The following is a 16,515-nucleotide window of genomic DNA, read 5'->3' as shown; positions in this document are numbered from 1 at the left end:
GGGTTCGAGCCATTGTAGACTTGGAGGACAGCAGCGACTTAAGAATGACCGGGAAGCATTATATATAGACTTGCGGGAAAGGTGTCCACTCATCAAAAAATGTTCACTTGCATGTCTAATAGACACACACACACACACTGTATGTTCTCTATGCAGTGTCTTCTCTATATATGAACCAAGGTCTGTGTTTATTGTAGTGTACGCAACAAAACTGTCCGCAACAAAATAAATCTTTAAGTTGCCTGAAACGTCCTCCATTGGATTACTTTGTTTACTTCAGGAACATAGTACTTGTTCCCCTTCTGTTCATCATCTACATCCTCCCAATTGGACAAATCCTCCGTCAACACCAACTCCAGTTCCACTGTTATGCTGATGACACACAGCTATACCTCTCAACAAAACAATTTCTCCAACCACACACTCCTAGCTCAGCACCTGCCTCACTGACGTTCAAATTTGGATGCAAGACAATTTTCTAAAACTTAACTGTGACAAATCGGAACTTATAATCATTGGCCCAAACTCACTTACCCGCTCAACCCAAGATTTTTCTCTTACCATCGATGGCTTCATTGTGAACCCCTCCACTCACATCCGTAACCTTGGCATCATCCTCGACCCCACCCTCGCTTTCCTCCCTCACGTCAACCAGGTCACAAAAACGCTTTCTTCCATTTATAGGACATCGCCCGCATCAGACCCTCCCTCTCATCGACCGCTGCTGAAACTCTGATCCATGCCTTTATAACATCCCGACTGGATTACTGCAACAGCATACTTTTTGGATCACCTGCATTCATACTAAAAAAACTTCAATATTTCCAAAACTCAGCTGCCCGCTTGCTCACCTCCACCTGACGCTCCGACCAAATCACCCCTATCCTCCATGACCTCCACTGGCTCCCCATCAAACACTGCATTGACTTTAAAATATTACTTTTCACTTCAAAGCCCTCAACAACCTTGCCCCCCCCTACCTCTGTGACCTCATCCAACGACACACTCCCACCCGTCGCCTCAGGTCTGCTGAAGCTAACCTACTGCAGCCCATCAGGACAAAGCTCCGGACCTGGGGTGACAGTGCCTTCGCTGCAGCCTCCCCCACACTCTGGAACTCCCAACCAAAGCCACGTCAGATCCGCCAACACTCTCACATCATTCAAACAACCCCTCAAAACTCACCTTTTCACTCTTGCCTTCAACTCCTAATCCACTAACCTCTCACCCTTATTCCACCTAGCTTAGCACTTTTTACTTTTGTTGTTATTTTGTTTTACTTGCTTGTAAGTGCTTTGAGCACCAGGAAAAGCGCTTTATAAATGTAATATATTATTATCATAGTGACATCACTATGAAACACTCTTCTATTGGCTAACGCTCCATTTCTAAGCGGTTGACCAATCAGTACAGAGCCGGCCAGCTAACCAATCAGAGCAGACTGGGCTCTGGTTTCAGACAGAGTGAAAAGAAATGCACAGGCAGTATGAGAACAATAAAGAGCTTTTTAAACACTAAAGCATGGAGACATGTCCCAGTAGAGGCACTACATACTGATATGAACCTGAAAATGAACATAGTATGTCCTCTTTAAGTTTGGTCTCACTTTATTCGAAGAGTAGTATTAGGTCTGATCTACTGACAGGCCAGTGGAGGCAACACCACATATGAGTAGCACATGCTGCTTTTAGCACATCTCAGTTCCTGCAGTGGGATTTCCCTTTGGGGCGCTTAAAGCCCACAGGTTCACCAGCGGATCTAAGTTTGACCCTGGTTATTAATTAGCGGTAGCACCTCCCTGCTGAGACAGGCAGACCAGCCTCTCTTTTTCTTCCTGGCTTCATGGGTAGTTTTACACACACATACAGCGCAGACACACTTTTCCTTGGTGTGTAAGGCGGGTAATTTGCCATAGCGCAATACAACAGAACAGTGAGTGATTGTGTCTTTTTCAATGAGGGAATTCTGTGCTACAGTTAAAGAATGAAATGCTTCACGAACAACTGAAACACAGGAGAGCACTCCTAAAACACACTAAGCATTGTTCATGGTATTTGACATGGTTAATGGTCTGCAGTGGTATTAGATGCATCAGTGAAAAAAGACAGGGAAGAGGTGTGAATGTTTCTCAATGAGGAATTCAGTGTTTTGGAATGACACGTTTGTCAATATTTTAGAAAGATAATTAATGACCCTAAGCTCTGACTTGTTGTATCAATTTGAAAATGAATAGCCTAGCTTAGAGGTGCCTCCGTGGTGTAAATGAAGCTTTATAGGTGTGTGTGTGTGTGTGTGTGTGTGTGTGTGTGTGTGTGTGTGTGTGTGTGTGTGTGTGTGTGTGTGTGTGTGTGTGTGTGTGTGTGTGTGTGTGTGTGCGTGCGTGCGTGCGTGCGTGCGTGCGTGCGTGCGTGCGTAAGTGTGTGCGTAAGTGTGTGTGTGTGTGTGTGTGTGTGTTTGTGTGTGTGTGTGTGTGTGTGTGTGTGTGTGAATGTCTCTCTTTGGAGTTGTTTCATAGCTCAGTAAGAGACTGGTAGGCAAGTATGGGAGGCTTATTAAGACTGAGGCCTTAGTACAGTAAGAGATTTTAAAACACTGCATACGTTTACCATTGCTGGTTGTGTAATACATACAAACATGTAGGAGCATAGATACTGTAGAGTGTACACCTTAATAGAATCAGTAAGTTCAGAGACTTTTATATTTCAGTTTGTTGTTATTACTGGAGTAAATTCAGGCTTCTCTGTTAGTCATTCCATATTTCTTGAAACAGGGAAAGAGAACACTGGTGTTATTTCTCTTTAAACGCTATCCTTATATTGCCATTCCTTCCATTGCCATTCCTTCCATTCTTTCTTTCTGTTTCTCATTTGTCGTGTTTTTGATCCACAGAGCTTTGCTGCGGGTCTGGAAAGTGTGGCGTAATTTTTTTTAAAGCTTTTTTACAGCATAGTCAGGATTAGAAAGTGTTAGAGAACAGCTGTTGCACATGTGTTGAGAGTGTTTTTAAAGCATTAAAGCCAGATTCCTTTTCTAGAGGGGTTCACATATTGGCATATAACATGACTGAGCGATTGCGTCCTTGTTGCATGCAGCCGTCAGCATACATCATAACAGAAAGCAGAGTGTTATGAAATGCAGAGGGTGTAGCAACCCTGCAGCCTTAGTTTAACTCCATAATTTTCCCTCTGCCTCCTTTGCTTCTCCCTCTGTCCTCTGGAGGAAAATGTTCAGTAATGCATTTCGTAATGGACTGGAACCTACTGGCAGGTCCTCACCGGAAGAAACCTGTACTTGAGCCATTTACTTCCTTAAAAACGACCCTTTATGACTGTATGTGTAGAGGCGGTGTGTTGTGTGTGCAGTAAATAAGGACTCAGAAGTTACAGTTACTTTGAATTACCGTCAGCTTTCATTGTTGTAGCGAAGAGTGAGCAATATGATTTTATTTCTCCAACAATAACTACCCACATCTATTTCCATCATGCATCTGCAAGGATGTTCAAACATATGAAGTTACTGAGTGATACATTGTTGAGATATATGTATCTTCTTTTTTTTTTGCTTTGTTATATCGGTAGATTATCAACCAGCTTTGTGTTTTTTCATAGATTTAGAAAAACATGATAAAGTTGTGTGTCTGGGATAGGTGCTTTAGTAGGAACTATATAGTTAGTAGGAACTATAATGACTGTTTAACAGGTTGTACTGAACGATGGATTTCAGCCATAAATAAAGAGAAGCAGGTGTTTTGCATTAGGCTTGATTAGTGGAATGTCTATATATGAAACTGAGTGTTGTTTGACTCTCTCTGCAGTGAAGACCTGTTATCATAAGGCCATAGTGTGCACAAATTTACAAATCATAGGCAGTATTGACCTTTCATCATTATATTTTGTGCGCAGTAAAATGAATCCATCTGATGTTTGTCCCTTCCTCCTTCAGATTCTCTCTCCTCTCCTGGATCTCAATCAGAATCGCAGCAAGCTGAAGCTGTACATCAGTCACCTGACCTCGCTGTGTCAGGAACGAGACCCAATCATACTGCAGGATTTCGCCCCGCCCCCCGCCTATCACCGCTCTGACTCCGCCTCCTGGCATACGCAGCTGCAAAGCATGACGCGGGAGCAGGTGAGTTTGTGTGTGTGTACTGAAAGACAAGGAGGACAACAATACAAATACTCATGTATCTGTGTGCTTGTGTGTGTGAAAGAGAGGGTGAATATGGAATACATTTTGGTCACTCCCATTTTATCATTCCCTATCAGCTTCTGATTGTGTGTCTGTGTGCTTTCCCTGTTAGATGTGATGCCGGTCTGAGTTTGGGTTATTGTTCTTGCAGTGTGTGTCTCTGTAACTGTGCGGATGTGTGTGTAAGAGTAGGGCACACACTTGCAGATTTTTGGCGCTGCCTTTGACATTATTGAAAAGATTTATTCCAGCAGGTCACCTGTCGACAAGCTCCTGGCTGCCGAACAAATACTGTTTCAGACGTTTTATTTTACAAGGAGTAAACTCTGCTCCGAGCTCTTGGCAGCAGCAGGAGGAGGGTTAGTTCATAAGATATTTATTATTTAACTGTCGAAAGAGTTGTCATATGAGAGAGGGAGGGGAGTGAAGAAAAGGGAAATGAGGATACAGAAAGGTGAGGCTTAGGGAAAGTTATAGAGAGGTTTGGCTTGCCTGTTTGCCTCAATGTAGTCATAGTTACCAGTTGTATTTTTAGATACTGATTATAAACAGCATATTATTGAGTTTGAAATGTTGTGGCTGTCTATGATTTTCCCATGTCTCTCTTTCGCTCTTGTCTTTTTCCTCCATATTGAAAACATATCAGACGATACACGGTTGCTACATGTGGTATACATTGAAAAATCATAACTCAAGCCACACACACACACACACACACACACACACACACACACACACACACGCAAAGCAATGTGACAGAGTGTGTGGTGGTTGGGGTACAGAATAACTAGTTTCCTACAGTCCTCATGAAAGCCCTATTGTGTGTCTTAATGTTGGGAAATGTTTCTGTTTAGTATGAGTGCTTCAGATATGGCACGGCATGGTTTGGTGTCACTTTAAATAATGCACTGAATTTAGTTGTTGTTTAATCACATGTACATTTAAAGGACAGGAAATATGGTATGGGTGACTTTAATAGACAGATAATTACTGTATGAATTTTTCATCCTCAGGCTGAACGCAGACAGTAATTTGTGGTCCAGAGCCAGGTCCCATAATTCTAAAGAAAAACGTGCTCTGTATTAAAACTAATCATGTGGGCTGCTGTGAAAGCTTATCTAACAAGATTGAATGCTTTTAGACAACCAACCGACTACCCTCAGCTATTTCATTCCTACCTCATATTTATCAAAAATATTTTAGATTTAGACAAAAGTGTCCTTGTGACCACATCCATGCCAACTTTGAGGTAAACTAAAGAAACTGTTATTTTAAAAGCGCATTCTAACCAATTTACCACACATGAACAGGTCTTTGAGAAAAAGAAAACTGTTGCAACATCTTCCCTAAAGACATCACAGCTTGATTGAGTCCTTTCTTTAATGAAATGTTTGCTTTAAAGTGACTCATACTCATACGCAAAATATTGCAATCTATGATTAAGCGCTGTTGGAGTTCTACTTGTTGAGATTATGGAATTTGAACTGAATAATATATATATCAATCAATAGATTTATTATATATCATTATATACAAATAAAAAATGTGCTTGAAAGGGAGTGAGAAGTAGAGAGAAGACATTACACATTAGAATGTAAATGTTGGTACTTTGATTGTTACTGCCCTTTTGATTAACTTCAATGTCTTTTAAAGGTATCTCACTTACTGCATGTCTGTCGTTGTGAGAGAAAGCTATTTCAGTCATTTAAAGTGCAAGTAGTTCTTTTTTCTCTCTGTTTTCGGGAGATATTACCCTTGAAGAGGCCCTATTATGCTTTTTGAAAGTTTATTTCACCCTCCCCCCTCCTTTGTTTACTTCTGGAACATAGTGACATCACTATGTTTAGACCCTCCAGAAAAACGCGGGCAAAAATCCTTGATTATGCGGGCTAAATTCCTTGATTATGCGGGCTAAAATCCTTGATTATGCGGGCTAAATTCCTTGATTATGCGGGCTAAAATCCTTGATTATGCGATTAAAGATGCAGGGTTTTTATATGATTTTATGCGGTGAAATTGAGGGAAGTTGCGAAATATGCGGAAAGTTGCGAAATATGCGGGGAAAAAGAATTAAAACAATTTTAAATATTGGGCTGTCTTATTTATTCTCTCTCACACACAACTTGCCACTAACGTTAAACCCCTTTACTATTCAATTAAACAAATTCAATGTTTATTTATTGTTAAAGCAATTGGGCTATTTTAATCTCACACACACACACACACACACACATACCCCCCCCCCCCCCCCCCACACACACACACACACACTTCTCCGCCTCATTCTGTTTTCATTTACTCGTTCGTTATCTGACCAGCTTCAATCTTGTAGGCTACTCACCTCGTTTCTTGTAGCCATCGAAAGGGTTTTGGAGGTTGATGCCTCGGTGAACATGAGTTGTTTGGCTTTCTTGTCCGCAGCAGCCGAAAGCATTTTCGAATGTTTGAATGAATCAAAGTGGGTCGTCACCGTCGATTTTCTCTTATGCTCCAACAAACAGTTGCACGGGGTGCAGAATAGTTTCCCCCCACTTTTTGCCCGGTCTTTAGTAGAAATGTTCGTCGGTAAATGAGATGGATTAGATTTTTTCATCTTGGTGTTTTCTCTATCGTGTGAGCTCAACATGTTCACTCTATACAGTGTTGTTTACATTCTGTGATGCGCGAGCTGATGACGTCACGTCAAGAGGAGTTAACTTTTTTTCTTCTCAACTTTGTGTGGAAAAATGCGGGGATTATGCGGCCTTTTGATAAATATGCGACCTTTTGATAAATATGCGGCCTTTTAAAAATCTGCGCCATTATGCTGATTATGCGGTAAATTCTGCGATTGCAGAATCGCGTTTTTCTGGAGGGTCTATATGTTACACTCCAGTGTTAATTTTTAGCAGCTATTTTTGATTTAGCCTTAGTCTTAGTCTTTAGACGAAAATGGTTATTAGTTTTAGTCACATTTTAGTCCTTTTTATCCTTCATAGTTTTAGTCTAGTTTTAGTCGACGAAAACTCAAAACGTTTTAGTCCAGTTTTAGTAGATGAAAAATCATTACATTTAATTCAACTTTTAGTCAAAATGCTTTCTCTCTTCAACCTAATTCAGTTAGGCAAATACAGGTATGTGAAATTGGAATCAATGTGACAGCATCAAGAGTTGAAATTCGTAAAGCAACATTTCACTCTCTTAACAATTTACTTGTGTAATATCTAGGGATGGGTATCGTTAAGGTTTTTAACGGTACTACTACTCTTATCAATACTGCTTATCGATCCGGTACTTTAACGGTATTCTTATAGGTACTTTTAGTTATTTTTTAAAGGGAAAAACTAAACAAATTGTTAACCGAATTAACATTGCTTTATTTAAATGTGAAATAAATCAAATATATATAATTATGTTATTATATTGTACTGTACTTGAGTAAAATGTTGAGGTAATTGTACTTTGCTGGAGTATTTAAATGTTTTGTTAATTAGTACTTCTACTCCACTACAGTTCAGAGGTAAATGATGTACTTTTACTCCACTACATTTATACCTGAATACCTTCATATAATACCTTTATAGATCTGACATTTAATGATGTGAAATATAATCAACTCTTAAATCAGACTTTAGTTCCACCTGGAGTAAATTCACAAGCTACCTTGCAGTATACAAAGTGATTAAAAGTAGCTGCACCTTTACCAGCTTTGAGAACACTTTAATATGGAAGCCTGTTTGCGCCACATGAAAAAAAAAGAAATCCTGTAAGTCAATATATTGACTTACTATCTCAATATATTGACTTAGCTGTCTCAATATATTGACTTAGCTATCTCAATATATTGAGTTATATATTTTTTTTTTATTGAAACAATTATGTCAAATACAGAATAAGGCACATAGACATCAATGTTCATCATATAAGTGGTACAACTTCATATTAAGGTACACAAATTCACCATCAACTAGTTGTTCATGAACATGCATATAAGCATTATATTGGCTCTTTATTAGTCATTATAAAACACTTATTAATGCCTTATTCTACATGACCAGATTCTACAAATAATCTGTGTATGTTACACTTGCATGTATGAGATCATTAAGTGCTTTGTAACTTATTTTTTATATTTTCACTCCGTTTGAATGTCAGTGGACTGCAAATAAGTCAATAAAGGAAAATGGCTAATCTATGTTCACACTGAGACAGTACAACACATACTGTAGAGAGAACAGTACACCTACTGTGTAAGTACATACAAGCAGGTCACACAGTATGATCACAAATACATAAACTCTGTTAAAAATCTGTTTTATTAAAAAGTACAGGCCGCATATATGTTCTCAGCCTTGGAGAAACTTGACATGTTTTGGCACATGTGTCTGAACCTCTCTTTAGTGTTTCATTAATAAAACAGATATTTAAATGTGAGCCTACTTTGTTCATGTACTGTTGAGGTTAATTTCAGTAGTTGTGTTTACAAGTCTGAAGAGGAGGCACATTTAGAATAGGGAACCTGTTCAGGTCAATTAGAGTCAAATTACTAGCTTATTGGTTATGAACAAGACTTCACTTTAAAGTGTGGAACATATTCTTAGATAGAAATACCTCATTTTGAGTTATTTAGACATATTGAGGAGAGCATTCCAATAACTTGTATATAGACTCGTATTGCACTATTCCACTTAGATAATTACTCTGTAGCTATGTTAGTTTGACAATAAAGAACCTTGAACCTTGAGCATATTAAGACCAAAGCTCATGTAAAACAACTCCCTTACTTGCAATAAATAAGGACTAATTAGAGGGTTATTGAGGAAAAACTCTCAACTAATGGCATATTACTTGTAGAATATGGTCATGTAGTGTTTTATAATGACTAATAAAGATCCAATATACTGATAATATGCATGTTAATTAACAACTAGTTGATGGTTAATTTGTGTACTTTAATATAAAGTTTTACCGCTTATATGATGAACATTGATGTCTACTGTATATGCCCTATTCTGTATTTGACATAGTTGTTTCAATAAAAAAAAATATATATAACTCAATATAATGAGATAGCTAAGTCAATATATTGAGATAGTAAGTCAATATATTGAGATAGCTAAGTCAATATATTGAGATAGCTAAGTCAATGTATTGACTTACAGGATTTTTATTTATTTTTTCCCGTGGCGCAAACAGGCTTCCATACTTTAATGGTCAATCATTTTAAAACATATCATATATATTATTCTGAAATGGACCAATCTGCACAATGACTACTTTTGGTACTTTACCTATATTTTGATGCTAATACTTGTCTACTTTTAATTGAGTAACATTTTGAATGCAGTACTTTTACTGTAACAGAGTATTCCTACAATCTGGTACTTTTTTACTTAACTACAAGATCTGAGTACTCCTCCCACCTCTGCGCACCTGATGTGATAACGTGTAATTGGGGCAACAGAGCTACGAGTTAAGGAAGTCGAAAATTATGCATTTCTCCGACTGAATATGACACCTTTTGGCCAGCTGTTTAGACAGATTGCTCGGGTCAACACGCTTACGCGAAAACACTAATGGCAAACAAGCTTTGTCCACATCGAGCCTTGTAGAGTGTCTCTATACTTTTGAACGCTCCGTCCCCGGCAGATCTCTGTGTGCCGCTGCAGCGTGTCTGTTAGTCCCCGCCTTTTTAGCTCGTCATCGTCTCGTCTTAGTCATGTAAAAAAGGTCGTTGACGAACATTTTTTCTCATAGTTTTCGTTGACGAAATGAACACTGTTACACTCACACTTCTATTGGCTGGTGCTCCAACCTAACACATTGTACGTGATAGGCTAAGGGACAGCTGACCAATCAGAGCAGACTGGGCTCTGGTTTCAGACAGAGGGTGAAAAGAGGTGCTGCAGCACAGGCAGTACGAGAAAAATAAAGAGCTTTTTGAACATTAAAGCATGAAGACATGTCCCAATAGAGACACGAATGGCACATTTCCATTGCAGCGGGGTAGCTCCGTTTAAGCGTCCCTAAGCGTCCTCGCTCAGGCCTCGGGCTGCCTCGATGGCCGTCCGAGGCCGTGGCGCATTCCATTACAGTTTAGGACCTGGGGTAGCAACGCAGTGTAGGCGGGGCATCTGTGCAGAGACATCCTGGAACACTTTCACATTCCGAGTTGTTCCGTCGAGCTCCCGCTGGATTTTATCATCCCCAATGAGATGTAGCAACATCGTCACCTCCTCGGTCGACCACGGTGTTTTTTTTTACGTTGCCATTTTTGTAGCTCCTCCATTTACAAAAATTCTGTGTATAAAAATGCTGCAAGCTTGCTTCTAGATATATATAGGACACTAGGGATGATCTCGCACGCAATCTTGTGACGATTCTCTCTGACCAATCAGCACTCAAGACTGTTGACGTCACTAATTCAGCCCTGGTCCTGGCCTAATAGAACCACGATTTTATGGGGCCGGAAAAAGAGGGAAAGAGTACCCGCTAGCAGGTGCTACGCTATATGGAAAGGCCACCAAAAACTGGCCTGGCCGTTTGAGGACGATTAAGGACGCTTAAACGGGGCTTCCCGCTGCAGTGAAAATGCGCCATAAGGCTGGCGTCACACTGTCCCGAAATTGACACCAGATGGACACACGAATATGGAATTTCGCACGAAGATGGCCCCGAACTTGGTCAACAGCCAAGCAACAGCCGAAGCAAGTGCGATGCCTACAGAAGGCCACACGATGGCACCCAAACCACACACGAAGGCAACACGAAGGTGTGCATTTTTATAGTAGTTTATACCCGCAGGACACAAGAAGGCCACACAACATCGTATTGATAATAAGACAATTTGTACCTGTAAGAGGAGGTGCTGGGCCTGTAAGAGTTACTCAACATGTTCTCTGAGGTGCATCAAAAGAAGCAATGCTGCTGCCTTCTTTTTCCTGGTTATCTCATCATCAAAGTGTGCCATTCTGCAGGAACTGAATTGTGATTAATTGTGATTGAAGCTTTGGGAGTTACACCATGGATGTATAATAAGAATTGGATACAGCGTAAACAAAAAACTTTCTTTGGTTGATGTGGCCAGGGAAAAGAATGTTTGGGGCTCTCTGCTGGAACTGCTACCTCCGCGACCCGACCACGAATAAGCGGGAGAAGATGGATGGATGGATGGATGGATACAGCGTGGGAGGAGGGGTCTCGTTCTTTCCTATGAGAACTGCTCATTGGCGCATGAAGTCAAAATGGCGCAACTTTTGAGAGAGCGAAACGTCAAAGATTACCCGTCATGCCTGGCTGCCAGAGCAAAAGAACCTGTATGTGCGCTCACAGAGCATGCTCCCCTTAAGCCCCGCCCCCCGAGCTCCCACTCTCGGCTCACTAGAATGAATGGAGACAGAAAATAAATCTAGATTCGGCTTTTAGTGCATTTTACAACTTTAAGGACCTAATGATTCTAATAAGGGCTATTCAATAGTTCATACTGGGTAGTTTATTTAGTTAGAAAAAAATTATCCACCAATTTAGAGACGTCTCTTTCCCCATGTTAGTCAATGGGAAAAAGTTGTTTTGGACCAGGTGACGTCACGGACTGATACGGAAGTTGCAGTACCGCCGTTTGGACACAACGAATGTTGGGCACTTCCTGGGGGCTTGAGTTACACACGCCTCTGCTCTGTAGAGTTGCTCAGGACTGACTGAGGAAGATGCTCTGAGGCTGGCCTTTTATATGTCCACGTTACCATGACACATGGGAAACGCTTGAGCTACTCAAATTCGGCTGTCTTCGCCGACACTGTGGTCCCATCTCGATGTCATCGTACTATAATACGATGGCTACACGACGGCATTGCGAGGGCTTCACGTAGTCGTGTTGCCTTCCTAAGACAATCGGGCAGCTTCTTGTTTCCTTCGTATTGTCTTTGTGAGGAGAAAAATGCCCGATGGCACCGGTGATCACACGAAGTAAAGACGAATATGATACGATTTGACAAGATGCCCTCACGATGGCCTTACGAAGGGCAAAATGGACACACAAATTCAACCCGAAAATGAACCTTCGCAAGGTCTTTTGGCAATTTTTTGGCATGCCAAAGATTTTGCCACCGCTCACGAAGTTGCTGCCGGAGCCTGAGAAACTCCACCGGTGATCATACGATGGCTTAAGATGCCCTCACGAATGGCCCGATGTTGTTACGATCAGAGCCGAATTTGAACATTTCCTTATCGTGTGTCCATCTGGTGTCAATTTCGGGACAGTGTGAGGCGGGCTTATACACTGATATGAACCTGAATATGAACATTATATGTCTCTTTGAACAACCTCGCAGTTTGAATGGTTTTGCCTCTCTGTCCAAACCCAGCGTACCCGGGCAGTGCCACACGGCGCCATGTGTCTGCTTCAGACCCCAAACCTGCCTACACACAATCGGAGACAGACACTGCCTGTCTTTCATTCAGGGCCCGCGTTTCTCCTTTTCCTTCATCATGTGTCACCATCACCCTGGCTGACCCTCTTATTGCACACACACACTCCCTCCAGACTGCCATGTTACACCATGCCAGCCTCTCTCCTCTGTCTTGTGGTGAGTGTGTGTGTTTTACAAGCCTCTCCCTGGCTCTTTTAAAATGCCTGGCACTCTGTAAAGCCATTAGGATCATACTAAAAGAGCATGTAAAACACACATGGACCGACACACACACATGGAAACCTACACATCCCATGCCCACATGTGCCTGATCCTCAGCAGTGAATTCAGGCTGCATAGTGAATTGTCTGTGATTTCTAAGGACTTCTGATTAACTGATCACTGTCAAACTTTTTTAGTTTTTAACAAACAAAATGAAAAATAGACCAAAATGTATCCACATTCTATATTGTTAAGGATGACATGTAAGTGGTTTCATCAACTGACATACTTTTAACACAGCCAAAGTAAGAAACAAGTAGGTGTAAATTATTTTACATGTTTCGTGATATAATATGCAGACAATGAAATGAACAACCCAAGCAGTAACAGTCAGTCGTCGTGGCAAAAATATAAGATATAATCGCAGCACAATAATCACAGCACAGCATCGGTCAGCAGATTTTTTACAAAATGCGTGTTTTAATCCTTCATGTGATCTAAATCAAGAGCATTTTATTGAACAATGCAACATCTTGTTATGATCCTCCTCAATTTGTGCCGATTGTTGTTGATGTAAAGTTATGATCTGGGTTTGGATTGGCATGTTATGGTCCTGTATTTTCATTTCTTCACCCCTCCTACAGTATGTCACTGAAATATTTTGGTAGCTACTTTTTTTAAACAGAGCTGATTGATGACTTATTAAGTTATTAGTGAAGATAAAGTGTGTCTCTTTTAACCGCAGTAAGGCGGTTCTGCTCTGCCAAAGCATTAGGCTATTCGGATTTAAATGTAATCTACTGACGTTTGCTTAAACTAGACTAATACTAAATGCAGCGGGTCCTTAGATGGCACGCCTTTGATCAGAACTAAAGCACCAAAGAAAAGTATAGAGTGGTATGCTTTCAAATTATGGATTTGCTGACAATATTTTTTGGGCCGCCTGTTCTTTTGTATTTGTTTCCATGTCTCTCTTTAACCTCAGTTGAACTACAAAAGTCAAACAGATTCCAAAAGTGAGGTTTTGGTAAAAGAGCTGTGTGCCATAGTCATAATAATAACCTTTTGGCTCAATGACGCCTCTAATGAGCACTGAAGAGGACTGGCATCATATTCCACACACACACACACACACACACACACACACACACACACACACACACACACACACACACACACACACACACACATACACACTCACAGGAAGTCTTCCTCTCCCTTTGTTGCCCGTATTAGCCTGTTAGTGTGTGTATGGGAAAATCCATACCTGAAAAGCTATCAAAACAGCCGTAGACATTGTGCATTAGTATGCATGAACGTATGTGACTGTGAGTCTATACACAAAGACATCTGCGTGCGTTAGGTATTGTAAAAAGCATATTAAGTGTTATTGGCTGAGTCGGACATTATATCGCTGCTCTTATGAATCCAGTATTGTCGAGCCATGTCCCTCTATCTGCTCACTTTCTGGGCCAAGTCAAGCCGGAGAAACCTCAGTGAAAACGTGGGACATATATTTACAACTCACAATGAAAAATGCCAAACAATTACAGAGGAAAATACATATTTTGCCTTTGGCTTGCTCTGCATATATCTTTTAAATAATACAATAGTTTACAGGGCCTTTTCAGTCAACCCAAGTGACTCAAATGACTTTACTGTATAACAAACCTCTAATGCAGGAGTATAACACCACTACGCTGCTGCAGTGACTTTAAGCTCTGCTCTGTGAACCCTTGCTAATATCAAAACACTATGAAACCGATTCAACGTAATAAATATCTCAGAGCAATTATTGATTATTATTTTAGTTTTAAGAGAAAATCAGTGCAGACTGTGAGGACGTGTGTGGGACATGCAGAGACAGTATTTGTTCAGATTTGGATCATACTGGTTATTTGCACAGGGAAATCTAACTAAATATTTGACATAATGACAAAGTGAAAACTACAAACATGTCTGAAGTGTTGTATAAATAAAGCTTGCCCTGCATATAATACAAAAGAACACAATCAGTGTTGTTTCAGCTCTGCAGCCTGATGCCCTCTGCACAGACTGGCAGACTGCAGAGGATCTGTGTGTGTGTGTGTGTGTGTGTGTGTGTGTGTGTGTGTGTGTGTGTGTGTGTGTGTGTGTGTGTGTGTGTGTGTGTGTGTGTGTGTGTGTGTGTGTGTGTGTGTGTGTGTGTGTGTTTGTGTGTGTGTGTGTGTGTGTGTGTGTGTGTGTGTGTGTGGTGACCCCTCACAGCTTCAAGGTCACTGATTGGGTACAATTTGATTGACAGAAGATACAAAAACAGGAAGGGGTGGAGCTGGAATTTCAACATACAGCTGATAGTGAGAGGGCGACTTCAGTACTACAACTGTACCAGTATGTGTGCATGTGTGTGTTTGTGTGTGTGTGTGTGTGTGTGTGTGTGTGTGTGTGTGTGTGTGTGTGTGTGTGTGTGTGTGTGTGTGTGTGTGTGTGTGTGTGTGTGTGTGTGTGTGTGTGTGTGTGTGTGTGTGTGTGTGTGTGTGTGTGTGTGTGTGTGTGTGTGTGTGTGTGTGTGTGTGTGTGTGTGTCTGTGTGTCGTTATAGATAGTTAAAACATTATTATACACATTACATTTATTATGGTTATATATTTTAATAGTCTGAGTATAGGTGCAGACTTGTCAAATGTAAGCTGAACAAATAACAGAATATGGTAGTAGGAGGGGAGATCATAGTGGAGAGAGTCGGACCGATTCATTTGTACTGTTGCATTGTGGTCCAGGGGTCTCTCTTGTCTTCCATTAGGCAGCTCTGCTTCCTGCTCCAAGGATGATTGTTCTCTAAATGGCTTAGCTCCTCAACGACAATACGTTATACACAGAGACAGTCAGACGCACCCACCCACATGTCCCACCCCTCAGTGCCCCTTACACACCACACACACACACACACACACACACACACACACACACACACACACACACACGTCTTCACTGGTCATTACAGAAGACTGGGGCTTTTATGCAGATGTATTGAATCCAGGTTTAATGGCTTTACCAGTCGAACTCGTATTACATGCACTTGTCTTTCTTCCTTGATCTCTCTCTGTCTCAGGTTATCACCCCCCCTTCTTGATTTCTCTCCTCTTTCACTCACCTCTGTTCCCTTTCTCTTTCTTATAAATATTTCTGTCTGTCCCCCTCTCCACCTCCTCGTAGCTGTTGTCACTCACTCTTGATCATTTTGCTTCCACTTCCTCTCCGACTCTCTGTCACACTCTGTCGCCCCCCCCCCCCCCTGTTGTCTGTAATGGGAAGACAAGCTGCTGATGGTGACAGGTGAAGGCCATAGCTTTAAGGTAACTCACAGAGGAGAAGCCCGCAGAAACCTGCTCCCCACTCTCACACGTCGCTGCTCTGAATCTGAAGTCTGTAAATCTGTGTTCACTGTGGCAGCCATTGTGGAAGTGCAGCTTTAAATGTTTCTCCCTCGATATAGCTGCAGAGGTTTCCCTTGACTAGTTTAAGTTCCTTGTACTGGAAGGCCGTTCATTTATTATAGATTTTGCAACCAGAAACAGAGAGAAACTCCCTCTGGAGGGAACACGGGGATATTAGACTTTGTAGACCAGCTTGCAAAACACTACAGGGAAGGAAAACGCACCTTAGAGCCTCTTTAAATGTTTGTCCTCTTGTTTATTGTGTCGACTATTCCATAGTAATGTATTCAAAGATGAGGTTTG

General features: G+C 41.1%; 1 protein-coding gene across 8 annotated transcripts in view; it reads left to right on the top strand.

Moving 5' to 3' along the window:
- The window catches only part of LOC307021729 (ELKS/Rab6-interacting/CAST family member 1-like), a 217,196-nt gene that overhangs the window by 189,737 nt on the left and 10,944 nt on the right, over positions 1–16,515 (top strand). For 5 of the 8 annotated variants that reach the window (XM_079654113.1, XM_079654111.1, XM_079654112.1 and 2 more), the window contains one exon: positions 3,943–4,128. In XM_079654113.1, coding sequence (XP_079510239.1) covers positions 3,943–4,128 — 186 coding nt within the window. Of the gene's footprint in view, positions 1–3,942; positions 4,129–16,515 lie in introns of those variants that run through there. The other 3 variants (XR_013803233.1, XR_013803234.1, XR_013803235.1) reach the window with 1 other exon arrangement.

Source organism: Notothenia rossii (genome assembly GCF_949606895.1).
Source record: "Notothenia rossii genome assembly, chromosome: 10".
Classification (NCBI taxonomy): Eukaryota; Metazoa; Chordata; class Actinopteri; order Perciformes; family Nototheniidae; genus Notothenia; species Notothenia rossii.
The sequence above is the reverse complement of the archived record's forward strand: the minus strand, read 5'-3'. Positions and strand labels throughout refer to the sequence as shown.